The sequence below is a fragment of the Perna viridis genome, chromosome 1 (assembly GCF_037379345.1).
Source record: "Perna viridis isolate PV_CMFRI_1.1 ecotype Kerala chromosome 1, ASM3737934v1, whole genome shotgun sequence".
NCBI classification, from domain to species: Eukaryota; Metazoa; Mollusca; class Bivalvia; order Mytilida; family Mytilidae; genus Perna; species Perna viridis.
In genome coordinates, this window is record NC_142445.1 from 57,162,625 (window position 1) to 57,190,467 (window position 27,843).

Genomic DNA, 27,843 nt, shown 5'->3' on the forward strand with positions numbered 1-27,843 from the left:
TTTCTTAATCTTAAAATAATATCACATTTTATTATAAAATAATAATAAATATGTGTAAAAAATGTTCAGTTGACAATGAATCCAAGTACAGAGATAAAATAATCACCGAGATAGGTGAATCTAGTTCTACATAATGAAAGCCCTCTATCAGTGAATTAGTACAGGTTATTATCATGATCCAAACTCTGTGGTGTCTGATGTGATGGGTTTGAACTCGAATGCTCCTCTTCCATCCATTTGTAAGTAGTACTGAAATGTATAATAACAGAGTTATTGAATTTTATGAAAGTTAATTTAAATTCTAATATGACACACTTCATCAGTTTTTATGTCCCCATGACAAACAGTCGGGGGGGGGGGGGGGAGGGGGGGTATTAATTTACCCCTGTCCGTCCATTCCTTCCGTCCGTCCAGATTACACATGATCACGGCTTGTCCGGCTATCTCCTCAGACAGTTTTTGAACTACATCTAAAATATTTTGGCAGGATGTTTCTACACATTATGATGATGTGCAAGATCATAGGATCTTGATTTTTGTGGAATGTTATGGAACTTGGTGATAGTTGGACTTTGTATTTTGTCAGAAATATACCCCAAGCAACAAGGTTAGGGATTGATATTAACATTTTTGATGTGTCCTTCAGTCCGTCCATCAGTCCTCTTTTTCTCATGGCAAGTATTTTTGCAGTGCTTTGCCTAACATACCAAAATTTACTGCATCAATCAACAGTACATAAATCTTTCTGAATTTGCAAACCAGGACTTCATACAAAAATAAACATGCTCTTAATCTAGCGAGCGGGGGCATCATTAGTATCTTACAGACACATTTGATTAACTAAAAAAAATCACTATTAACAAACGATGTGTGGGCTCCTGTGACAAACAACATATGACCAAAAACACAGATATATGAAGGTCTTACTTATGACATAAATTTTATCCAATATTACCTTCATCACAATAGAATATAGCTCCACAATGGTCACCACTTATTTAATAAAATAACAAAAAAAATAGTTCTTTTACAATTAGGTCAGAGAAAAAACTTGCGTGTTTAAGGTTACCCTACCAACCCTAGTACATTTTATTGGTATTTTTTATGAAATATCACTAAACTATCATTTTTTAGTTGAACACTATTAAAGTCAAAAATGCAAAAAATCCTCCCAGAAGTGTCTATGTAAATAATTTTTAAAAAATAAATGATTCATCTACCTACCTACACCTTTTTTTCATCCAATGTAATCTTAAACAGACATGTATTTTTCTTGCCCTTAATATAATTCACAGAGACTTCATTTTATCATTGTTTTACCATGGGCTGACCTTTTATGTAATTATTTTATCCGTGCTACTGTTTATGGTAAAATAAGTCAAATAAAAGGAATTTCTCATGAATTATTTCTTCATTAAAAAATATAAGGCCAGATTGTATTAATTAAGATGTGTTTTCTACATCTTGACAACTAATATAACTGAAGAGCTACTAAATTATTATGAAGTCCACAGTAAGTATTTAGATGATAAACTGTGATAAATTTGATACATGCACCACATACACTGTGATCAAAATTTATTTAACAAGACAAGTGTACTGGAAAAGAGAAGCCTAGTGTAGATCTGGCAATGATTTTTCTTAAAAGTCTTTACACAAACTGATGTATTAATCGTGCTAATTTTTACATGAAAGTACTTGATTTAGTTTTTCACATTTCACACAATTTTTTTTTAGCAAATCAGATGGAAGTAAATGCCTAATTAATGTGCTATAAGCAACTGAATACCTGATACTGGTATCAAAGAAACGGTACAAGTTTAGTAAACCTTTTACAGTCCACAGCATATCACAGTAAAATCACAGCATATGTTTTGATGTTTTAAAATACATGGAAATACAACCTAGTGTTAGAATCAGTATTATACATTTCAAACTATAAACTATAAAGAAAAAATGTTGAACATGATATTGAAATGCATATTTTTATGTGACCTTATTCTTAAGTTTTAAACATAAGCTTTTTTGAAAAATGAAGACAAAACATATGTTGTAGTTTTTCATGTGTAAAATTTACCTCATGATGCTTCCATAATGACTTCCTGTGAGACACAGTAAACAGTGTAATTCCCACCTGTAAATAAGATACATACATGACACGTGTAATAATATATAGTTTGTATAACATTTACAGGAATAGACTATGTTATTATGCAAGTCATGAACATCTAAACTAATCTGTTAAAATTAAATTGAAAAAAATAATTTCCTCTTCTTAACTAATTCATCAGGACTCATAATTAAGGAATTTGAATTTCCCATGCCTATAGGCGCCACCATGATTGTTTGAGCTGTGATATCACAAAGTCGGTTCGTAAAGTGAAAGTAAATAGGGTTCGAAGAAAGTGCAAATTTGGAAAATTCCCACTATAATTTCAATCAAAAATACACAAACGAACGATGGTATTTCAGCTTAAAGATTAGTATTTCTAAGGAATATCTAATTGCTACTTCAAATAGTGCTCGTGCTTCCGGTAAAAAAAAAACTGTTTGAATATTTCTTTTTTATTATTTGTGAAATAATAATCTTGACAAAACAGCATGCTTTGGTGATGGGAAAAATAGGATCATAGAAATATGTAAGGAATATTCTTTGTTTACATATTAATATGCAGTACGTGAATCAATACCAAACCATCTTAGTGACGTCATGAGCTAATTGGAAGCTATCATTAAAAATAAATAAAGTCTGCATATGATCAACACTATCGATTCCTTCAGACAGAAGAGTTCTGCAAGATAGCTATTCACATATATCTCATAGATCTCGAATTTTGCATAGCTTTTGACTTTTTTTAAAGGAGAATTTGCATTATAGGTTATTTATTTTTGGTTACAAGTGTATGAATTTTTATTAGAGGCTAACTTAATGCAAAAATTTCCCATTAACACTTCAAATTCATTTGTGTTCATTTGTGTTAAATTGTTTTCTGGCATAATTTGATTTTAGGCTTTGCCTATGAGAGGCAGAGTTATTCGTATTCAAATAACAACTTAGTTGAAAATGCATCACTATTTTGTTATGGATGATGTACAGTAATGATCAACGGAGACTTCCTAGAACATCTGCTCTGTGTCCGTGTTAGAAGTTTAACTTCACTTCCAAATTCAAGTTTAATTTTTATCAGTAAGATTTTGAGCCATTCATATTTCAGACCCTCTACATATATAAGAAGTCACTGAAGCTCCATCCTTATCAACATTTCCAGTTTCAATTTAGATATTCTTAATAGACTCAACGTTTCACTATCAAAACTGGATTTGGTTCATATTAAATCACTTGATACAAGTACAGAGAACATGTAAAACTTCAACAACTTCATTCATAATAAAAATACTATAAAGACAATGGTAATATTTAAAGTTATGATCTTATGAGGCAAATAAATACATTGGTAATTGAACAGTTTGGCATTAAATATCAATGTGTTTTCAATAAGATGTATTTAAGTATGGTGAAAGACTGTCTATCTTTTGTTAATAAAAAAGATGATTTTATAAAAGCTGATATCACACATTCAATGTATGTAAATTGGATCTAACCTCTCTACAATACTGATAGATAAAGCCTTCTACATCCACACTAACTGCACTTGTACATTCATCTAAAATGGCAAATTGTGGTTTGTGGTAGAGCAGTCGTGCCATCTACAATGGAATAGATCAATAGTTATAGTAATTTTTATTAATGATTGAAACACTATTGTTATGTTTAAAAATGAAGTTTTTCAGAGTTTTTAATTGTTTGAAAAATCACAATGTATTTAGTTTCCCTTTCCTTCTGAATGAAACAGAGACATAAGTTCACAAATTCATTGTTAAGATATCTACTCATTTACTTCTTAAATTCATTCAAATTGATTCCCTGAACTCATGCTTGATCCAGATGTTTCAGTAAACCTTTGACAGTCAACCTTGACTGAACATATGCATGCACAATAATCGACGTTAATGATATCAACAGTACCAAAGCAAATTATATAAAGTAACTTTGTTAGCTCATAGAGAACCAAGCAACTACAAACATGTTACAAATCAAACTAGATCATTTAGGTAACTACTGTTATATTTTCATTCTATGAAGAAGTAACTTCAATCATGCGGTACACACTAAATAATCTGAATAGAAGGTTATTTTTAAATGTATGCCACAGGCATTGAGGTTATTTTGAAAAGTCTGAAAAAAAATATAAGTCATTCCTTATAATCTTATTTCAGTAACAAGATTTTAATAAGTATAACATAAAAAAAAGTTGATGATGTCACAATCAAATTACAAAATTTGGTCCAAGAGATGATGGACAAAATTCTTTCACCAATCAGAAAGCTTGTCACTTCTGAAATTAAATTATTACAGTATAAACCAAACACAGTCATGATGCAGAAAGGTTGAATTACAATGCTGTTTTCTAATAAACTAAAATTAAGCCAGTTTGTCACAAGATCAATACAGATTGAAATGTTTTTTATGCAAGCACTAATTTTACACTATTCATACAGGAAATCTGTGAGCAATGGCTAAATAGTGATACCCTCGCTTTTAAGCACAATATAAGGAAAAAAAAACAAGTCCTCAGTCAATGAAACTTGCATAACCTTTTCAAAAAATGGAACCCACAATATTGCATACCTTCAGGAAGAATGTGTTAAAATTTCAAGCCGCTGTGATGAGTAGTACTGGGAGAAGTGTGATGAAAATTTCAATTTTTAAAAATATAAATTCCTCTGTAAATAGGGAGTTTGTCAAATTTTTCCAAAAATAGATCCCACCATATGGCATACCTATGGGGAAAAAGATGTTAAATTTCAAGCAGCTGTGATGAGTAGTTGGTGAGAAAAGTGTGGAAAAAAAATTCAACTTGCAAAAATATAAAGTAAATAAAGAGCTGTGCTTTAAGCACATGATACGCCTGTTGCCCTTATAACTTGTCCTTATGTTTTTAATGAATTTATATGATCAACTAAAATACTGTGAGCCCCGTTCCTGGCCTTTTTTAAAGAGTAAAACTTCATACCACGGAAATATAAAATTTGACATTTATACAAATTGGAAGGGAGCTTACTTCAATAGATATGAACAATTCACCAAAGTTTCATAAATGTTGAGGAAAGTGTTTTTGAGTTATTGTGTGGAAACTTGAAAATTCCCCCTTTTTTTAAGTAAAAAAATTCATAACACAAAATGAAAAATCTGAAATTTATGAAAATTGAAAAGGAACTTATGTCAATAGATATGAACAATTCACCAAAGTTTCATTAAAGTTAGTGAAAGTGTTTTTAAGTTATTGTTAAGTGTGGACGACTGTTGGAAGGACAGACAACGGTACACCATAATACCTCCTGTCTTAGACAGGCGTATAAAAATAAACAAAGTCCCTGGGAAACAACAGACAGTTGTTGACAATTTTTTCAGAAAATGAATCCCACCATACGGCATACCTACAGGAAGAATGTTTTAAATTTCAAGCGGCTGTGACGAGTAATTGCTGAGAAAAGTGCCAAGAAAATTGCAACTTAAATCAACAAAGTGCTCTGTAAACAAGAAGTTATTGTTGAATTTTTCCAAAAATGAATCCCACCATTACCATACCTCCAGGAAGATTGTGTTAAAATTTCAAGCCACTGTGATGAGTAGTTGCTGAGAAAACTGTGATGGAAAAAAAGTGTCACAGAAACACGGAAAATAGGACACACAGAAACACAGACAAGGGTAAAACAGTATACTGTGTATAATTAGAGCCACATTAACTTTTATTGTATTGTCTTGAACTTACAGCTGTACGCCAAACTAAGAGGTAAAGCAGTTTTTATTATTATATAAATCTTACAGCTGTAAGCCAAAGTAAGAGGTAAAACAGTTTTTATTATTATATAAATCTTACAGCTGTAAGCCAAAGTAAGGGGTAAAGCAGTTTTTATTATTATATTAATCTTACAGCTGTAAGCCAAACTAAGAGGTAAACAGTTTTTATTATTATATAAATCTTACAGCTGTAAGCCAAAGTAAGGGGTAAAGCAGTTTCTATTATTATATAAATCTTACAGCTGTAAGCCAAACTAAGAGGTAAACAGTTTTTATTATTATATAAATCTTACAGCTGTAAGCCAAAGTAAGGGGTAAAGCAGTTTTTATTATTATATAAATCTTACAGCTGTAAGCCAAACTAAGAGGTAAAGCAGTTTTTATTATTATATAAATCTTACAGCTGTAAGCCAAACTAAGAGGTAAAGCAGTTTTTATTATTATATAAATCTTACAGCTATTCTTTGTTTTTCACCACCACTAAGTACATCCATCCAGTCCTATAAATACACAGTAAAAATAACTGAGGTTTTATATAAACAGATAAAACATTAAATATTGACAATTGTTCACCAGACATTCCTAAATACAAGTAAATAACATATTATTACAATTTATCTTTCAAAAATTTCCAACCTCTTGTGTTAATTATATCTGATACTTCTTCCATATTTTCAGCAAGACCATAAACAATATGGAAATATCTACACATAATATTACCAACCTGTACAGAATCCCAGCCACCTTCTCTCTCTAATATATATTCTAATTGCACCTGAAAAATAATAATAGCTATCCATTTATTCTAAATACAAATAAGGTTATTCAACATAAAACAATGTACTAGCATGCTGCTTCAACTGTAAAAAAAAGGCATTGTATTTTACAGTTGGATTGTGACCAATGCCAACACCTTCAGTATTTTGAATTTCTGTCAGGGTTACTTTTCCCTTAGCTTCTGACCAAAGGATCTATCCTGACAGCAAAGGGAGGTAGTCGATGGAATACTATTACTACTAACATATGCTGCTAAGATAGTAAAATAAAAATAAAAAAAAAAGATAAATAAACATTGAATAACTTCTGAATCATTCTTTTATTAGAAGAGATTCATTCTGTATTTGAGCAAGCTTACCTTTTTCAGTATATCTTCTAGTTGAATATCTCTGATTCCTTTCTTCAGCTGGTGTTCCCTCGTATCAGGATAGATAACCTGATCTCTCAGTGTTCCAACAGTCATATAGGGTCTCTACAAAAAGTGCATGTATTGTTTAGGTTAAGGACATGATTAAGACATCTAGTAATTGTACAAAACTTAAAAACAAACATCAAGATATTGTTTGTAGCTTTAAAGATACCTCTCAAGATATGAAAAAAAAGCAAAAGAAAAAGCCCAAGATATATGCTGAATCGTATCAATCAAGATATGAAAGACTCTTTTGCATATATAAAAAGTTCAACCCATATTAATACACTGTATTGCAAATTTCAGTATGTTGTACAGATGTTTCACGGAATAAACTCTCAACAACAGCACTAAATACAGAGGATGATCTAAATTATACAAAAAAATACTCAAAACCAAAATTATTGAAATACATATAAGCCAATTCCAGCACAGAGAGGTTCTACCATGTGCAACACATGGAATTAAAACTCAGTGTTTAGAGGTTTTGAATTCTGTAAATGAGATAATTATTAACACTACTTAATATGTTGTTTACTTCTCACCTGTGGAACATAAAACAATTTCCCTTTTTCTGGTTTGGTCAATGTACCACCAAATAATGGCCATAACTGAAAGAAATAAGAATACCATGTTTAAAGAATGAAAGGCTCATTAAGTCATCTGCTGAAGTGGATGTTTATACATTAGATACTGATGGCCGGAATTCACTGATATAAGAAATAATTATGACAGTTATGTCCCATTACCACTTACCACTTAACAAATTGCTTCAAAATTTACAAAATTCTGGTTTAGAATGTTCCTTCGGCCTTGACCTCTAGCAACTATAAAGATACTTTGCCAAGTACCAATTAAGTGATTTGAATGAAAAGTGAAAATGAAATATAACAAACTAGCTATACAATTGTGATTCTTACCTCTCCTAATGTCCTGAATAATGAACTTTTACCACAACCATTTGGACCACATACTAACACATTCATACCAGATTTCACCTGAAATATTGATAACCTCAAAATAATTTTAAAGCATTCTTTACCATCAAGGTTCAACTATTTGTAAACTAAGCAAATAATTACCAACAACTAGAGCTTTTTATTCAAACAGAAACAATACTTCTCTGCGTATGAAATTCACACAGACAAAAAAAGAAAGTGCAAAGCCTACAAATTTTAAGCCCCAAAAAATTAGGAAGTTTTTAAGTAAGAATGGGGTTACAAGACAAATATCGTATTTATCTACCTATAAGTCGATGTGGAGTATAGGTCGAATTGCCAAATTTTGACTAAAATCAGCGAATTTGCCATATAAGTTGAGGGTCAGACATGCATCTTATGCCATCGATGTTTACATACCGTAGGTGTCAGCAGAAGTTTTTCAAATCATATTTTTCAAGCGATAATGATATTGTTAAGTTTGTTAGTATTTTTAATAAAGCACATTTTGTAAAAGGGTTTTATTAGTTTTATTTTAATCTGTTTCAATTGCTCTGATATTGAAACCCTAAGATGGTAAACATGTCAAGCGTGGGCATCCAGGTGTGAAATTAGTCTGGATACCAGTCATAATTAAGACCAGTAATTAATAAACAATATAATCTGGTATTCAAAATTACGATAAATTTTTTTTTAAGAAAAGCACTTAGGGTTGACATAATATAACATCGCTTTATTCATTCATAAATGGATAGCAACACTGATCACTCATTTTTTTAGTTGAATCGATCACCGGTTTAATTTGCATTGACAGCTTTCATTTTCCTACGACATGTGATTGCAGTTTGAATGAAAATCAATATAATGTAATCAATTCTAATGAAATCACTTGTACATGAATTTTTTTCTTGAAAAATCCTTATATAAGTCAAGTGGACGATAAGTCGAGACTGTCATTTTGCTGAAAAAAATATAGACTTTAGTCTGAAAAATACAGTACTAGCTAGAACTGTGAATCTGAGTGACCTCCCTGAATGATACCCCCATTAACAATAGTCAACATGTAAAAAAGTTTAGTTAGAAATCTCTTGCTGCAAATAATATACAGCCTTAGGTACAAAAAATCTAAATCATTCAAACAGACCCAATTACGGTACAAGGAAGGACAAACAGTCAGAAAGGCAGAGGGTGATTTCAGTAGACCCCTTCAAACTTTTTTGCACAGCTTATATATGTAAAAGTTTGTCAAAATTCACTATTAATGAAGAGTTGTTATGATACAGAGTACTAACCTCAAAATTAAGTTCCTCTATCAAAACATCTCCGTTAGGTGTAACTAAAGGTACTTTTTCAAATCTGTAAAAAAACATAATTATTGTGTGCATTGAAATACATTTACAACAATGTAAAGTAAATCTGATTAAAGTAGGTTGAAATTTCAGTGAATAAACCCAAGTACATTGGAGTTACAATACACAAGATTTTTTACTCACCAATGCACTATGAACACTTAAATACAAAAAACAATGGATGAGATATATTAAGTTTTTTATCTTACAGATGAATTAAGTCATACAAAGTGAAACAAAAGAAATGTACATATAGATTATTCCATTTTTAACTTTAATTTATATAAACAAGTGATACATGTAATACTGGCTGATTTATAAAGTTAGAAATATTAATATATTTGATTAAGAGATATATTTGACTAAATATGGTTATCACCTGATCATGTGATCTTGTATCATTATCTTCCCACTTCCAGGTTTATGATCTTTAGTAACTTTCTTCTGACCTTAAAATACAACAGGAAAAAATAATATTTATAGATAATTAGCTTTCAACTTCTGGTTTTATTGAAGGGGCAAAAACGTTCATATCCCTTCCTAATATGTGATAATAGGAAATTCAGGATGGATAATACCTGTAATATCCTTTAATATTTTCATCTTGAGATCTTGACAAAATATGAGATCCATATATATAATACATTGTGATTTTGCTTTTTATATATTTTTTTCACTCCTAATTTCTAGGCTTTTTTGTATAAAATTTGACCCCAAAAATTTCAACCCTACAAAATAATACTTCATTAATATCAGTACTATCTAAAACTTCATACTCTTGACATTCTAATAAATACAGAATGTAAATTTCTAGCCTTTGGTACATAATCTACATACCACTTTGATCAGAAACCATAGTTCTTTCATAATGGCCTCTATTTAGATCATCTAGTACAGTCTTCAGCTGTGTGATTCTGGCTGTAAATCTACAAATGGAATGATTCATCACTATAAATCAAAACATTCCATAAATGTAGAACTTATTACCACTTTAGTAAATTAGCAAAAAAAAAATTATGATTAATGAAGCAACTATTTATGTATGTTTTTTTTATTATTTTTTTTTGACTACCAAAGCAAAACAAAGGAAAAGATAACATAGGACACCATTTCTTAAGATACAAGTACAAAGATGAGTTTATTTACATGTACTATGTCTGAAAGTATTCTGTCATATTACCATGTTTTCTTATCAATTATTTCACACATCATACCAACCAGTTTAGGGGAAGTAACTATGGTCGATAAGCTGGTGTTTATTTGGAGACCGAAAATATGTGATACAATGAACATTTTGTGCTATTAACAGTCTTGAAAATATGATAATTAGTGTATAAAAGTATCAAAGATTGTTTCCTTTCTGGATTATGATGGATACCCAGAGCAATAAAAAGAAAAGAACAAGATCATCTGAAGGTGAGACCCCAAAACCTGATTGTAAACAAACGAAAATGGCTATGGGCGAAAACATCACTGATTTAAATGATTTAAAGCAGACAGTTCTTGCAATTGCATCTAGTGTAAAAGAAATTAAAGATGGACAGGATAGTTTGAAAAGAATGTTTGAATCTAAAATTGACAAATTAAGGAAGGATGTATTGTCAACAATAGATGACAAAATTAAAGCCCTAAAAACAGATATTGACATTGATATGGCAGGTGAATCGTCACACATTGACACCTTGGTTAAATCACTAGATACACTCAGTGTTCGTATTAATAATGTTGAGAGTGCTGTTCAGAATGTAATGGTAGATGATTACGATAATAACGGTCAGCGACAAAATGCACAACTCGGTACCGGAGGGCGTAGATTTGAACAATTTAATGAAAACGAAATATCAGTTATAATAAAAAATGTTTCTTACACGGTCGATGAAGATATAGTGGAAAAGGCTAGGAACATTATCGATTGTATAGGTGAACCAATTTATGGTACCGTAAATATTAAAACATGTACACGACTTCGTCAGAGTTTTCGTAATAAACCTGGACTTGTTAAAGTAAGCTTTGAAAACCTGGATCAAAAGATCAGTGTTTTACGAAATAAACATAAATTAAAAGACTCCAATGATTATAAACGGGCGTTTATTCAAAGTGCAAAGTCTCATATAGAACGATTATTAGAAACAAATGCTTGGGCGATTCTTAAAGAGTTACCCCATGGAGACAACTACCGAATCACAGGAAATGGTTGTATTATAAAGAAAAAGGATGACGCACCTCAGATAGCAATTGACAATAATACCGAAATGCAAAATGACTCTGATTAGGAAAGAGCCCGGCACGATTGGACAATTAATATAACTCAGCTAAATGTATGTGGTTGGACTTCGAATAATTCTCAGTTACAGACAGCGATTTTCGATAACGTTAATGTGGACATTTTTAGCATTTGTGAAACGCACTCGAGAAATGACGATAAAATCGAGGTAGATGGTTATCAATGGATCGGTTTAAATAGGAAAGTAATTCATCAAAATGCCCCTAAAGGAATGGGAGGTGTAGGACTACTGATAAAAACCGGTATTTTGGTAGACTATAGATTTGAAATTGTGGATGCAAAATATGATGGAATTTTGAGTGTAAAATTTATATCTAAAACAACAGACTTTACGTTCATCGTCTTTTCGGGTTACCTACCCCCAAAAAATTCTGTATGGGGACCAGACGCACAGAGTTACTTTGCACATATCTTGACAAATTTGTATATCAATAATGATTGTGATGCATTTATCGTATGTGGAGACTTTAATGCACGGATCAGGTCCCTTAAGGATTTCTTCGAATTTGACACTGAATCGACTGTTATTGATACAGCAACAAATCAGCACGGACAAGCGTTTATTGAATTTCTAAACGAATTGAAGATGTGCGTTTTGAATGGCAGATCAAACAACACGAACTCTGACTTTACGTGCGTGTCGGGCAAAGGAAAGTCTGTGGTGGATTATATTTGTGTCCCGCATGACGTTTTACAACAAATCTTATCATTCAAGGTTGTCAATATGCGCTATATATTAGATAAGTTCAGTCTTGTTGGATTACTAAACGAACGCTCTAGAATCCCAGATCAATCAATTCTAATGGCAACGCTAAATATACAATGTGCAGAAACGTCTGTTCATACAACCGATGACAGAATATCCTGCGAAAAACGCTATAAACTCAAAGAAATTCCAAATGACTTTTTCGCTTCAGATTTATCTAGATTGGCACTCCAAAACTTGATATCAAGGATCGAAAGGACCAGAGAAACACCAAATGACATTGACGTGATCTACACTGATTTATGTGATATTATTATGTATGAAATGAACGATAAAATTCCACGCTACGAATCTACAAATAAAACTAGAAAGCGTTTCAGAGTGCATAAACCATATTGGAATGATGAACTCTCCGATCTGTGGAACGATATGCGTGAAAAGGAATGAAAATTCCTAAAATCCGAAGAAACACCAATCACTCGTAGGCGTAAAAGATCAGAATTTTTATAATCTCAAAAGAAATTTGATCGTAGGCTCAGATTTTATGATCGACAATATCGACAAACATTCGGTGAGGAAATTGGAAGTATGACAACTACTAACCCAAATGAGTTCTGGACGAAAATATGAAAGATAGGACCACATAAACGATCAGATATTCCGAGATGGAGGTATATGGAAACGACAGAAATGTTCTATATGATGAAGAAAGTGTACATATGAAATGGAGGTCTGCATTTGAAAAGATGTACAACAGTGACAATTCCAAAAGGGATTTCGATAACGAATTTCATAGTTACGCTCTGAACCATAAGAAAGTGATATGTTAGATCCCTTATATCAAAATAACAAGGAACTGAACTCCGTGATAACATTCGACCAAATTAGAAAGGTACTTAATGCATCAAAAAACGGAAAATTCGCTGGAATCGATAGAATTCCTTATGATGTTTTACGATCCAATACTGTGATTGCAACAATACAAAGTTTGTTTCAGCTCGTATTTGACACTAGCATTATACCTTCTATTTGGAGGAAGGCAATACTGTTCCCAATCTTAAAAGATCAATCTTCAGACAAACGGATTCTGATGAACTATCATGGAATATGTTTACAGTCATGTATCTCTAAATTGTATAGTGCATTTATGAACAATCGATTGACATCGTATCTAGAGGAAAACGACCTACTCTTTGATGTGCAAAATGGATTTCGCAAGCACCGATCGTGTGAAGATCATGTCTTTACTCTCAACAGCATTATTCAGAACAATGACAACATTATTGTAACATTTGTGGACCTTAAAAAGGCCTTTGACTTCGTAGATCGCAATATGCTACTATACAAATTACTAATAAACAATATCGATGGTAAAATGTACCAGTCAATAAAAAGCATATACTCGTATACCTCAGCTAGTATTCAAATTAACCAGATGATGACCGAGTGATTTTCTTGTCAATCAGGAGTCAAGCAAGGAGATAACTTATCACCCACATTATTTTCAATTTTTATTAATGATTTAGTACAAGAGGTGAATCTACTGGATCTTGGTGTTGACACTGGAATGTGAAAAATATCGTTGATGTTATAGGCTGATGACATTGTGTTGCTTGCCGATAATGAGGACAATATGCAAAAGATGCTTGATAAGCTTCACGAATGGTGCAAGAAGTGAAGAGTGTTGATTAACACTGACAAATCAAAGGTAATGCATTTTCGACCAAGCTGAAAACATAGAACAGCCTTTGAATTTAAAATTGGTGATAACATCTTGAACATCACAGAACAATACAAGTATCTTGGTGTAATATTTCATGAGAAAAAGAAATTTGATACAAATGCCGAGAATCTGTCGAAGGCTCCGGGACGGGCCCTTGGAGCTCTAATTACGAAAATTCAGTATATGAAGGAATGTGGATTCAAAACTTTCCAAAAACTGTTTAGCTCTTGAGTCGTACCAATATTGGATTACAACTCTTCAGTGTGGGGATTTAAGGACTACCCATATGTTGACAATGTGCAAAATAAGGCAAGTAGATACTTTTTAGGTGTTCACAAGTTCGCTGCGAAACTTGCAATTACAGGCGATATGGGTTGGCTTCCATCATGCCAGAGACGACATTACAATATGATTAGATATTGGAATAGACTTATGGACATGCCTGATACACGACTCTGTAAACAAGTTTTCAACTGGGACCAGGAACGATGCTTGAATAATTGGTCGTCGGAAATCAAAGCTGTTATGAATAACATTGGACTTGCAGAACATTTTACCAATAAATTGAAATGCGATCTTCCTAGTGTTAATGGCAAACTGTTAGAAAACTAAACACATGAGTGGAAAATCCAACACTGCTAAATTGAGAACTTATAGAACATTTAAGTCTTCCTACAAAATAGAAACATATGTTGAAATGAATCTGACAAAGCGTGAACAATCAACATTGGCACAGTTTAGATGTGGAATACTGCCTCTTCATGTCATAACTGGACGTTATATTGGTGAACCCTTAGATGAAAGACTCTATATTTTATGTGATGCGGGTACAATTGAAGATGAAACTCATTTTCTGACAGACTATTTTTTTCATAGAATTTAGAAATGAACTTTTCTCAAATATTGAAGGAAAGGAGATATTTACAAATCTACCAAAATGTGAACAATTAATTCAATTGATGAAATACTTTCCGAGACAAACTGCAAGATATATATATATAAATCTTATCTAAAGCGTAGACAGTTCATTTATTCCAAATAATCTATGTTTGTTCTTTTTATTTTGCTTAATTACTTCTCGATAATAATTAACTAGTTTTCTAAGTTTGAAGTGACTTATAGGTCCAACGGGCCGGTAAATATTTATTTATTGTAATTACTATTGATGTTTGTAGTCATTTACATGTCACTATAATAAACAATCTATCTATCTATCTACCAACCCAGCTAGTCTTGTCATCTCCCTTCCAGCTAGTACTATTCTACCAATAGCTTCAGCCATTCTAACCAACATTCTTCCACTTTTATAGTAATCCTGACAAATTTAAAGTTCATTTCATTACATATTTCTTTACTACTGAATACTTATTTTAGCTCTTGATTTTTTCTTTTAAGATACACTTGCAATAAATTCTCTCACAATTTTTCTTTTCTCAAGAAAATAGGTAAATATAATTAAATGTATTTTCCTTCAAGAGTAAAATTAATACAGACAGACAATGGACATACCTCCAATCTCTCACTGGGAGAACTGTTCAAGTGTCTAGGGTGGGCTAAATCCAAAAATGGACGGCTTACAACTAAATATCCAAAAACTGTCGCTATATCTGAAAAAAATAAACAAAAACCATAGAACTTTTATCAGCCAGAAGAGATATAATCAAATTTACAATATGGTGACTAGTATTTGCTTAAATAGCCAAACTTCAATTAATTTTCATAATTTTGTTTAAGAAGTTGATTTGCCCTAAAAGATGAATTCTAATCCTGTATCCCTGTCTTTCTGTGCCAAAAACTTAAGCAAGCACTGGCATTTTATACTATGTCATTCTATTCTGTTTATCAGAAACAGTACACAATGTGGAAGTATTAAAAAATCTATTCATCATACAACTATGCATATACTTGTGATAAATATTAACAAAATAAGTGTACACTGTACATTAAGCTTTGATCATAAAAACATTACTGGAAAAGTGGTCACATTTATCTAAAGCATGGATAAAGAAACGGTAAAAAATGCCGGTCATTGACCGACAAATTTTGAAAATGACCGACGACAATTTTCCAACATCGGACATAAAAAAAAATTGTCAACCCTTATAAATTACAGTCTGTGTGGTTTTATTAGTGTAAAAACATTCTGTCTACCAGTCTCCTAAATTAATTGGAAATTACTTGACAGTTGTGTGTCAATTTTAGCAGATGTGCAGCCACCTTTGACTGTGATTTAGCATCATTTACCTGTAACTGATTAGTTGATTGCATAATTAAATTAATGGTACACGTGGAGCCCCATTGTATATATGAATTAATTGAAGTAACTCGGAGAATCTTCATACATTTATTAAGAAAACATTGACAAGTCCACCATTTTCCTGTCGATTTTTCAGAGATAATAACGAAAGCATGTGGAACTGAAACTACGAATCAGTCGTACATTTAATTTGTAATTATTAATTCGTCGATTGAATTGTTTTAACACAGAAGTCAACAGACCATTTAAATCAATATACAAAATGTGTTCGCGACATTCTTTTATAAATAATCGACATTTTTTCATCACTGTTTGCCTATGTGATGAAAAAGCCTGAGAGATACGATGTTTTGTTTACATTTTAGAATGTCCATGTGTGGTAAAAACCGAACTTGTTCACTTGCTCTGATATTTTGTAAAAGTCAGAGTATGTGATGAAATAACACACTTTCCAATATTTATCTTAAAATATCTACATACAAACATTTTTTAAGTTTATTTTCGAGCATGTAAAAGACTGACAAAATGTCAGCTGAAGTTTGATAAAATGTCTGGCATGGGCTGTCAAAATTTCCAGACCCTTGATCTAAAGCCAAATAACTAATTGAGTACAACTTACATTTAGCAATAATATTATCTACAAAACCCATCTGCATTCTAAAGGATATAAAGTTGCGTAAATGTCGAACCTATGAATACAAAAATATCCTAACTAAAATAAGATATTAAAAAGTCTTTCAGTAGTTAAACTGAGATTTCATGAGAAAATAAAAAAAAAATATCAATAAAAAGAAATTAATAAAAAAAACTAATATCAGATAAGTATGCTTAACTTCAGTTAATTGTTAGTTTCAAGTAACATTGAATTCTACAAACTTAAGATATCTTTCTTGTCACAATTATTCATTGTGAAAAAAGACTCATTACTGAAATACTGATAGGTTAATCAACTTTCTTTTAGCTTCTACCTGGGTTAAATTTATTACAAATAATTTACCAATTTATTAAATGTAGCTAGAATAATAGTCTGTTCTCGTTTATTGCCTTGGTAAAATGCTATTTCTTCACTGAAATAGAAAGTAAGATTATAATATCAACAATTGAGAAAAAAATATTTTAAAATATATACAAACACGTCATCATCATTTATTTTAGTGTCAGTCTCTGAAAGATGTACACAGTGGGTGAAACATGGTATGAAAAAAAAAACACCATTTTGAAAGTTTAATTAAGAACCTAGGAAAAAAGATTTTTTCATTGAAATGCATTGAAAATGAACATTTCAAGGGCAGATAACTCTGTCAAAAACATGTTTTTTTTTTTTTTAAATTCCTGAGCAAATATAGTAATGCAGAGATCAAATAATGGTCTTTTCAAACAATAATACTATTGAAGTTATCTATACGTTCCTTACTTAGAAACCTGAATTGTGTAATACTCAAAAACATAAAATGACATACAAACACTCTGTCAACATATGTATCAAACATGCAGCTTCTGTGGCATACATGATTATCATTTGAAATTCCCCCCAAAAAGTAGGTTATGATTGATCAAACCTATTTGTGATAAGTCTAGAGTTGACATATCTGTATTCTCCTTCTAACTTCTGCTCCTGGACAGTAAACTTCCCTATTGGTCTTCTTAACCTGTGAAATATTCACATTTATAACAGACCTAATTCATAAAGGAATTAGAATAATATGCAATATTAAAACTATAATATATGTCAATAAAGAATTTGTTGTTTTGTGTTCATATATATAAAAAAAGAATAAAATGACTGTAGAAGTGTAATTTAGTTACAAATCATATCAATGAAAAAATCTGTTGAAAGAGCCAAGGTGGTTTATACATTTTGAACATATTTATCATCAACTGAACATATTTTTGTTTAGATTAGTTTATTAACTATACCTTGTAAGGATGAGACCTGATACTGCTAAATATCCCAACATGGTTACTGGACCCTAAAATGAAAATTATTTTTTTCATAAATATGCAGTGTTTATAAACTGACATTTAATAAGAAATTGACTCTCAATATGATTTTAAAATGTTTGAACTAAAAGCTTCAAGATGTGAAGAAGTATAGTTTTCTAGCCAACTTTTGCAACTACAATGTATTACTAAAAGCAACCCTTTTGATTGACAAGTTGTTAAACAGTTAAACATGAAATCTGATTACAATGCTTACCTGGACACCTATAGCTCCTGTAAGTTTGACTGTATACAATCCTACATCAAGCAAAGGCTGAAACAAACAGAAAAATATTGTAATAAAATACAAAATTTGAGTCCTTTTTTATTAGAAAAATAAGAAAACAATTTTGCATATTTGGAGTTCTTCCCCTTGTTGGAATTTGAATTGCGAAGTACTCAACATTATAAATGACAATATTCCTCAAAATGTAACAGATATTTTCTATACACAGGATTTATAACAAAAGTATAATGCACCAACTTGAAAACAATGAAAATCAAAAAGTAGCTTTCCGTCTACCCCGGATTTGACTTTTTATGAGCAACTCCGCGGGTGTTTCTAGAAAAGCAGAGGACGCTTACCCTACCGGTGCACCTGGTCCTTGCTCCCAATTTTTAGTGGAGTCCAAGTTGCTCATTTACTTTTGTTACTTTGTATGTATAATTTTAGTTACTTTATGTTCTTTGTTGTGTATGTCTGTTTTCCATGTCTGGTCTTTGTCCCTGGATTACATTCTTTTGATTACCGCTATAACCTTGGTTCCCTTGATTACTCTTTAATGAAGACAAATATTGTACCAAATTGTTTTCAATACCCCTCAATTGTTTCTGAGCTATCATTCAACCAGTGGATGGATAGACAGTGGCACTCTAAAGGCACATTTATAAAATACCATAGAAAAACTTTAGACAATGATAGGATAGCATACTTTACTGAGATTGGAATACAACTCCCCAACAGCATCACAGAACTTGTCTACATCCTGTGTTAGCAGTTGATCAGCATTTGATATTCTATTGTCCAAATTACTCATTTTATAGTACGTGAAACCCCTGAAATAAAATACAAACTTGTATGTGACTCCCATTATAAACATTTTCATTAAGTAACAAGAACATGTATACACATAAATAAAAACTAAACAACAAAATGCTACCACTTACTGTACAAAAGTATCATCTTATTCTCAGAACTTATAACGTTGCTAAGACTAATGTTTGGTCACATACATTTCATAGAAGACTTATCCTCATCTCCAACACATAGTTACCAGGGTAAATTAAGAAATACATTTAGGTTGTCATGTAACAGACCTTGATATGATTACAAATATCTTCTTCACAGCTTTAAGAGTTCGCATTTGCAGCTATAAATGTTAACATCTGCAGTTACATCATACATATTATTTACTGCAGTTGAGTAACAAAAAGTAGTGTATCAGAGAAAAATATACATTACCTAAGGTATTTGTCATACAAATGTTGTGTCAAGTTTGTTCTGAATCTTAACTTCAGCTCATTCAAGCCATACTGAAAAATGTCACCATCATTTAAATACACTGTAGATAATACCAAAGCTTTCACCAAAAATTGAACATATGCAAGTGGATTGAAATAATTTTTTGCTGAACTGATAATACAATTTTAATTTCCACATATATGAGAAGATGGTTTTATATACAACATACTTTATAAGTTTAAAATACGCGAGAATCCTGCATCAATTCAAATAAATTCCTCAGACTGGTGATTATTCCCTAGTACATACTTCATACTGACTACATGGCTTTGTTTTACAACTTATTAGGAATAGTAAGTTGTAAGCCATTTAGATTTTTTTGGTATAAAGTGTTATGGTGGCCTGATTTAGTGCATACTTCAAAGGGAGGAAATACAATCAGTAAACTGGTTTAATCATCTGACTTTCTATTTTTTTCCAAAAATATTAGAAAATTCAATGCACTCTTATTAAAGTACATGTAAATAGTTTCTTATTATCATTTTCCTATCAATTACCAATCAATAATTACACATTTAACAACATCATACCTTCAACATGTTGTTTATAACTGAAATCTGAAAAAAAAAAGAACTCATTACTAGTAACTATACATATTAAACAGTGATTTTTATAAAAAAGCAAGTTTGTAATAACACAACGATATTATAAATAAGAATATCATTATATTGAGTTAATTAACTTTTAAACTTGTTTACCTATTCTAATTGAATACATGGTGTACGAAACAAAAACAAAAAACAAAAACAAAAAAAAAACAAGAAAAATGCTTAGGTTCTCAGGCCACTTTTTAAAAAAATGATGCAGGAGGGAGGCTTTTTTTATCAGAAGCAAGTTTTCTTTTTTTTTTTCGAGAAATTTCATCGAATTGAACAGGATGTGAGAAGTTAAATAAAATACTCAATGGCATTAATACCTTACTGGAGTATGAGATGTAGCAAGAAATAAAAGCCATCTCTCCTCCACGAGATAAATTTCGTTTTTAATGCTCGATGTTAAACAACAGTCACATTTGCATCATACTTTTTACATTTCTGTCAAGTTTAGTTTACAACAATTTTATTTGTTAACTTTACAAAAGGGATAGGACACAACTTATGAAGTCTTCTCCCAACAATATTATACAATACATTAATTATAACATTGAGAGCATGCATTAAATCATTATTAATATTAAAAAAGACAATTTTGAATTAGATGTTACAGGACAATGAAGAAAAAAAGCACACAGATGATTCTGTAACTAATTAAAAGTTGATTCTGGACTGGATATGAAAATTTCTGGATTTTACCATAATAAAAAATGGCTGATGTGGGAGGGTTTTTAGGGACGTGGCGGAGCCTGAGAATCTAGCATATTTTTATTTTAGCAATCAAAAAAAAAAAAAAAATAATAATAAAGAAATTAACTACAATCTTATCACAAGCCAATTACGATAATAAATTCAACATTTTGCACTTATAAACTTATAACATTTAGTGTATAAAATCTACTTACCAAGGGCATAGCATAGATAAACTTAAAGAGATGTACTTTGAACAGGGACATGTCTCTTCCAATGATGGCACTGTAAGTACAGAGAAAAAAAAATTATCATTCACTGTAAAGTACTATTTTCATTGTTTTTCATTTTTTGTGGTTGGTTTTGGTTGCAGGTTTCATTAAAGCAGCTTAGCTGTCACCAGAAATTCTACATTTTGAAAAGAACTAGAGCAAAAATTTCACTGAACAACAAAAATAGATATTTCAGGAGCAATAATACTTTTTACAACAATTCTTTGTAGCACTGTATCACATTTATTAGTTTATTTATTATACATGTAATAAAGATAAGTTTAACAAGAATAGTATTTAGTGCATCCCATACTGATCCGATATACATTTGTCCCATACTGATCAGATATACATTTGTCCCATACTGATCGGATTTTCATTTGTTCCATACTGATCAGATATACATTTGTCCCATACTGATCCAATATACATTTGTTCCATATGGATCCAACACACATTTGTCTCATACTGATCCGATATACATTTGTTCCATTCTGATCCGATATACATTTGTTCCATACTGATCCAATATACATTTGTTCCATACTAATCTAAAAGCTTTTATAGTTCTTTTCAACAAAAGAGTATTTATCTAATCAAACACACCTTAATACATAAGTCAGTCAAGATTTTTGGCACATGATAGAATACCATAAGAGAAATGACAACAGTACAGTGCCTGAACCAATTCATGCAACTAGAATTGTGATTGGTCATCAATCACTGATCAGTTTCCTTTCAGTCATCGATCCATCAAACTGACCACTTAAGCCGGTGATCGCATCACATGGCCACTGAGCAGTCAATATCCTTTACAGATTCTGTTGTTTCATTTTCCAATTTTTATACATATTTACATATGTAAACATCAATTAATTACCTTTTTTTACATTAATTTTTAACTTTCAATGTACAAGCTTAGTAATACCTTTCTATTGATGTCCCATTCTGAATCATCCATACATCTGCATATGTCCTGGATATCAATGATGCCGCCACTAATGTCATATAAAATGCCTTTAAAGAAATAATAATGTTTCATATGTACATACAGCCAAACAAAACAGCAAAGTCAAGTTACAATGGAGTGCTTTTGAAAAACAAGAGGCTCCCAGGAGCCCGAATAGCTCACCTGGTTGAATTTTGCCTTTCAAGGGCAATAAATTAAACAAGAAGTTGTCCAACAAATTTGACTCAAGAAAACTTTGATAGGACTTATCATCAGGTTCATTTCAGTATATGAAAGTCAAAATCTATCATAGTTTTCAAGACAATGGCTGAAAACTGTAAAAAAAACGATTTTTTTTATTTTCCCCTGCCAAGGACAACAACTCTTATAAGAAGGCGTCTGACAAATTTTATGCCTCTGAAAACGTTTGTAGACCTACAAATAAGGATCATTTCAGCTAGTGAAAGAATTTGGCTAAACCTAACTGTTTTGGAGATATATGTGTATGTGAAAAACTACTGTCTGACCCCTATGTTCTATTTTTAGTAACAGTGGCCATGTTTTTCGACAGATCAAAAACCCTCACTTCAGTTCTATGCAGGTAACCCCAAGGAACACTTATACCAAGTTTTGTTCAATTGGTAAAATAGTGCCAGAGGAAAAGATTTTTGAAAGAAAAAACAAAAAATAGCAAAAAAAAACTTTGAAAAAGGGCAATTACTCCTACATGGCTTAATAGTTTAAAATGAAAATTTGACCGCAGATAGATCTCATCATGCTGAACGCTTTTATCCCTTTCAGAATTCGCTAAACCTAACCGTTTTGGAGATATATGCAAAAAACTATTGTCTGACCCCTATGTTCTATTTTTTGTAACAGCTGCCATGCTTTTCGATGGATCAAAAATTCCCTCATCAGTTCCATGCATAATACCCCAAGGAACTTCATACCAAGTTTGGTTCCAATTAGTCAAGTAAAGTCAGAGGAGAAGATTTTTGAAAGAAATAACATTAAAAATAGCAAAAAAACATCGAAAATGGGCAATAACTCCAACATGGCTTAATAGATTAAAATCAATATTGAATTGCAGATAGATCTCATCACGCTGAACACTTTTACCTATGTCAGAATTTGGCTAAACCCAACCATTCTGGAGATATATGTGAAAAACTACTGTCTGGCCACTATATTCTATTTTTGGTAACAGTGGCCATGTTTTTCATCGAATCAAAAAACCTCACTTCAGTTCTATGCAGGATAGCCACAGGAACACTTATACTGAGTTTTGTTTCAATTGGTAAAATAGTGTCAGAGGAGAAGATTTTTGAAAGAAATAACATTAAAAATAGCAACAAAATGTTGAAAAAGGGCAATAACTCCAACATGGCTTAATAGATTACAATAAAAATTTGACAGCAGACAGATCTCATCATGCTGAACAATCTACCCGTGTCAGAATTTGGCTAAACCTAACCATTCTGGAGATATATGCGAAAAAATACTGTCTGACCCCCTATGTTCTATTTTTAGTAACGGTGGCCATGTTTTTCGACAGATCAAAAATTCACACATTGGTTCTATGCAGGATACCCAAAGGAACATTCATAACAAGTTTGGTTCCAATTGGTCAAGTATTGTCTGAGGAGAAGAGTTTTGAAAAAATGTTAACGACAACGACGGACGCCAAGTGATGGCAATAGCTCACATGGCCTGTAGTAGATAAATGATGGTCTAAATATCATTTTATCTTAAACGTAGTATAATTAATAAATAAAATATAGAAAATATACCTCTTTTGTTAACCATCCTGGTATAAGAATTTTAAGCAATGACCACAATCTCCTGGAAAATGAAAGATCAAATTTACATCACATCTAAAATAAAATCTAGTTTAGGAATCTGAAGAAATGTAAATATTTAACTTACTGGTAATCATACTTCAACAACTAATCAAAATAGCTTTAATTTCAGGTCTTTTATTAGAGTTTTGCAACAAAATGTTGTTAGAGCATTAATCAATTCAATTTCGTACAAGGTATATGTTTATCTACAGACACTTTTCTTAACATGGGTTTAATTTCATGTACAAACCATGTAACATCTACAAGTATACTTTATACATGACACTCAAGAATGATTTTAACAACTTGTGAAAGATGGGGACATACTTAAAGAATACTAAGTCCACTGCAGCTCTTTCTTTTTTACCACCAGTCTGCAATAAAGAGGAGACCACATGAAAATTGCTTGCAACTTCTGAAGTTCAAGCTCAACATACAACAGAAAGTAAAAACATTTAGATTCAATGATACATGTATGCACACACATTTAAGTTATCTGTAACTATACAGCATAAACAAAGTTTAGGAGACATATTTTTTCCTTTTTTAAATGTTGCAAAGTTAAATAAAAAAACAAAACAAAATCAAATCAACCAAACAAAAACACAGTCTGCAAATGTTTTGTTTTTTTTATTTTACATGTATTGATGGTGTAACAAGCTGTTTGTCATTTGAAATCAACTTGATAATAAGCAATTTGATGTTTTCACGGCATAAGCTGGTTTTTTTACAATAAAACTGGGTAAAAAACTTATCAATCTTTATGTTTTCGATTTATTTGTGTAAAACAGGAATATTCTACGTACTCTACTTAAGGTAGACTGGACAAGATGGTTCTATAAGAAAGATTTTAAAATGGCATGATATGGAGTGCAAAGGGGTACTGTAAAAAAATCTCTGTTGAGAAATTTGGAGGTCAGGATTATGGATGCTTCTTCATGCTTGTTTCATAAGTTTACCCATTATATTCATCATACCTCATGAATGACAACTTTTATCTCTGGTTCTTCATTCCTGTAAGAAGGAGCAATTAACAATTTAACAGGAAAAAACACTATAACATTACACCTGCCTATATAATGGAAATTTGAACAGAATTCAGGACATTTGGTCCATTTTTTCAGCACAACAGTACATTTTACAAGAAACGATTCATGAAATGTGAAAGTATTATTGTTCATGGGTACCATTTTTTGGGGTTTGTTGTTAGGTTGGTAAACCACAAAACTCGATTCACAAAGAAAAGAAAACCTCATATTTATTTGTATGATCGAGTTTTCAAACCCATGATTTCAAGAATTCACAAATTGACACTTTTTCAATGAACCATGAAAATTGGCACCCACAAATAGAAAAACTTTCACAGTATGGTCCAATGAGTTTAACACACATGTACAATTGTGTATGTGATAAGCATTCAAAGTTTTACTACACATTAGGGCCTTTAGATAGATAGAAATGAAGTAATATTAGTTGGACAGTAGAAAAAGGCCGGGAAGTTCTGAAAAGGTGCAACTGGTTATCAGAACAGCCAGGAAACAGAGGGAAATAGTTAAACCACATACTAAAACATCACTGATCTGTCTGTACAAAATGTTTCTGAGACACAAATTTTGTCCCTCTTCTTAATCTTCAGTCACGATAAGAAATTTTGCGCACATGCATTTTGCGTCTTAGCGTCTGCATGTTTCAAACCCTGACCTATTCAAAATGCTTAATATTATATCCTACACTCAGAGTGGAATGGTTCTCTAACACTTCAGTCCGACCTGAGAGTAACTCAGGGTTACACAGACATATTGAGTGTTTAAAACCAAGACACCAAGATTCCACCAAGCCAACACCGACCGTTTGTATATTGTAGTAGTAGTAAAATTTAGTGTGGCATAATGGGAAATGGATTGTAAGATAAGATGTATATTCTGTTTCTCAGGTAATTCGGAGCACTTCAGTTAGGATAAAAATTTAGCCATGTCATTAAAAATTCTTCATAATTTTTTTTTTAATTTTGTACATGTTTATCACTTGTTGATGTGTTATTTTTATTTACAGCTATGGCCAATGAGTGGGAGATATGTAGAAATATTACTTTCTATTTTCATCAAGTAATAATACAATCTTTTGATATTATAATTTTGCACTTTTAAATTGATAATTACTATTAATAATTATACGAAAAACACTTTGAAAGTATCGAGTTGTTGTAATTTGATTCGAGTGATGGACTTAAAAAAAACAGTCTGGTGACACTTATAGTTTCTGATTGTATTAGTAATTGAACTGCTTTTCCAGAAATAAAAGAAACTAATTACAAGTCCCAAGACATCAAAGTAATGTGTACACAAGAAATGTTAAGTAGAAGCCCTTAATCAGAACTGTGAACATTGTCAGTAATAATTAGAAGTTACATTAACAATATGTTGTCCCAAACAGGACAAGACAGTGACCTCAGCCAGTCATTATCGACTGCTAAAAATGCTTCAAGTTAATTCTGAGACATTTCTTATTTAAAATATGTTTCAAATAAAGCCTACATACATCTTTATTTTAATGATAGGTTTTGTTAAACAATTCAAACTTGAATTAATGCCAACCAATGTTTACTCCTGTTTAAAAATAATCCCTTGATGAACCTCACACATATATAGTTGTCTATATTTAGAAATTTAAAGGAACACATTGTTTACAATGTCTTCAATGTGTTTCTGGTCATCAAATGGACTGCAATTAATCATAACTCAATAAAGGACAGTTATGAAATATTTATCAACAATAAATGTCTTTTTTTACGATTTTCAGTTATATTTGTCAATCGTTAATTCCACATGCAAATCGCTGTTTTATTTAGCTGACAGCTTGGATTAATGCTGGACAAATCAACTATTGACTCATGTTACTAGTATAGATTGGCGATTGGATTAAGAATTTTCAAAAGTCCCCCGTACTCCCCTTGTGATTTTTAGGAGTCCCCAATGAATTTTGAAGGTCAGTGACCTGGGAGCTTGGGTACAAATGTGTATATTGTTGGCGAAATCAATGAGATTAACTTCACTGTGCTGGGGGAATTTCACACCCAGGTCAGTGAGTCTCCAAATACAATTAACAACTGAAATATATGATGTTCCAGGTGGGTGGGTGTACCACTCAGATTTCACTGTGAAAAAGTCCCAATGACACAGTGTTTCACTAACATGGATTTAGAACTCTGACTTGAGTGTTAGAGAAACAGAAGTCATTGAGTGTAGTGTATTTTACATTTTAAATACATGTGGTCTATGATTTTATCATACGGTTTGTATTTAAATCTTTAGTAAAAAATACAGGATAAAATGCACATGCTATGTTCCAAATAATTGCTCTACTGATAATTTACCAGAATACTTTAATTTTATGCTTAGTATGCTAACAGAAGAATCTAAAAACTGACTGTTTGGACTTTGACACCTTCACCTGTCCCGACATATTTTTGACCTTGTAGCAACATTTAGCATCGACAGACAATCAACTTCTAAGTTTACAGCAAGATAAGCAAACCTTTTTCTTCGCTTTGCACTCAGTTTTTTGTAAACGAAGTAAGCGATAACAGCAGATATGGTCAAAGCCGCTGATCTTTGCGGTGTCAACTTGCTCAGGGCAGCCATATTCTAGTTGTAAACTTCCGGTTGCTGAGAAATCTAAACGGAAATCGTT

The 27,843-nt window shown here is 31.6% G+C and overlaps 1 protein-coding gene across 1 annotated transcript; it reads right to left on the reverse strand.

Moving 5' to 3' along the window:
- Positions 1 to 27,843, reverse strand: LOC148629524 (ATP-binding cassette sub-family D member 3-like). Its single transcript, XM_088552964.1, has 27 exons — positions 27,688 to 27,843; positions 25,131 to 25,167; positions 24,481 to 24,527; positions 24,103 to 24,154; positions 22,292 to 22,380; positions 21,307 to 21,376; positions 20,339 to 20,365; positions 19,749 to 19,819; positions 19,219 to 19,342; positions 18,504 to 18,560; positions 18,224 to 18,276; positions 17,866 to 17,955; positions 17,304 to 17,373; positions 16,926 to 16,995; positions 15,559 to 15,656; positions 15,273 to 15,364; positions 10,174 to 10,262; positions 9,716 to 9,785; positions 9,280 to 9,343; positions 7,970 to 8,047; positions 7,595 to 7,660; positions 6,999 to 7,112; positions 6,588 to 6,638; positions 6,319 to 6,363; positions 3,604 to 3,708; positions 2,078 to 2,134; positions 1 to 249 (listed from the first exon to the last, which is right to left on the reverse strand). Exons 1-27 carry the CDS (start codon positions 27,792 to 27,794, stop codon positions 172 to 174), a joined length of 1,971 nt encoding a protein of 656 aa, XP_088409090.1. The 5' UTR covers positions 27,795 to 27,843; the 3' UTR covers positions 1 to 171.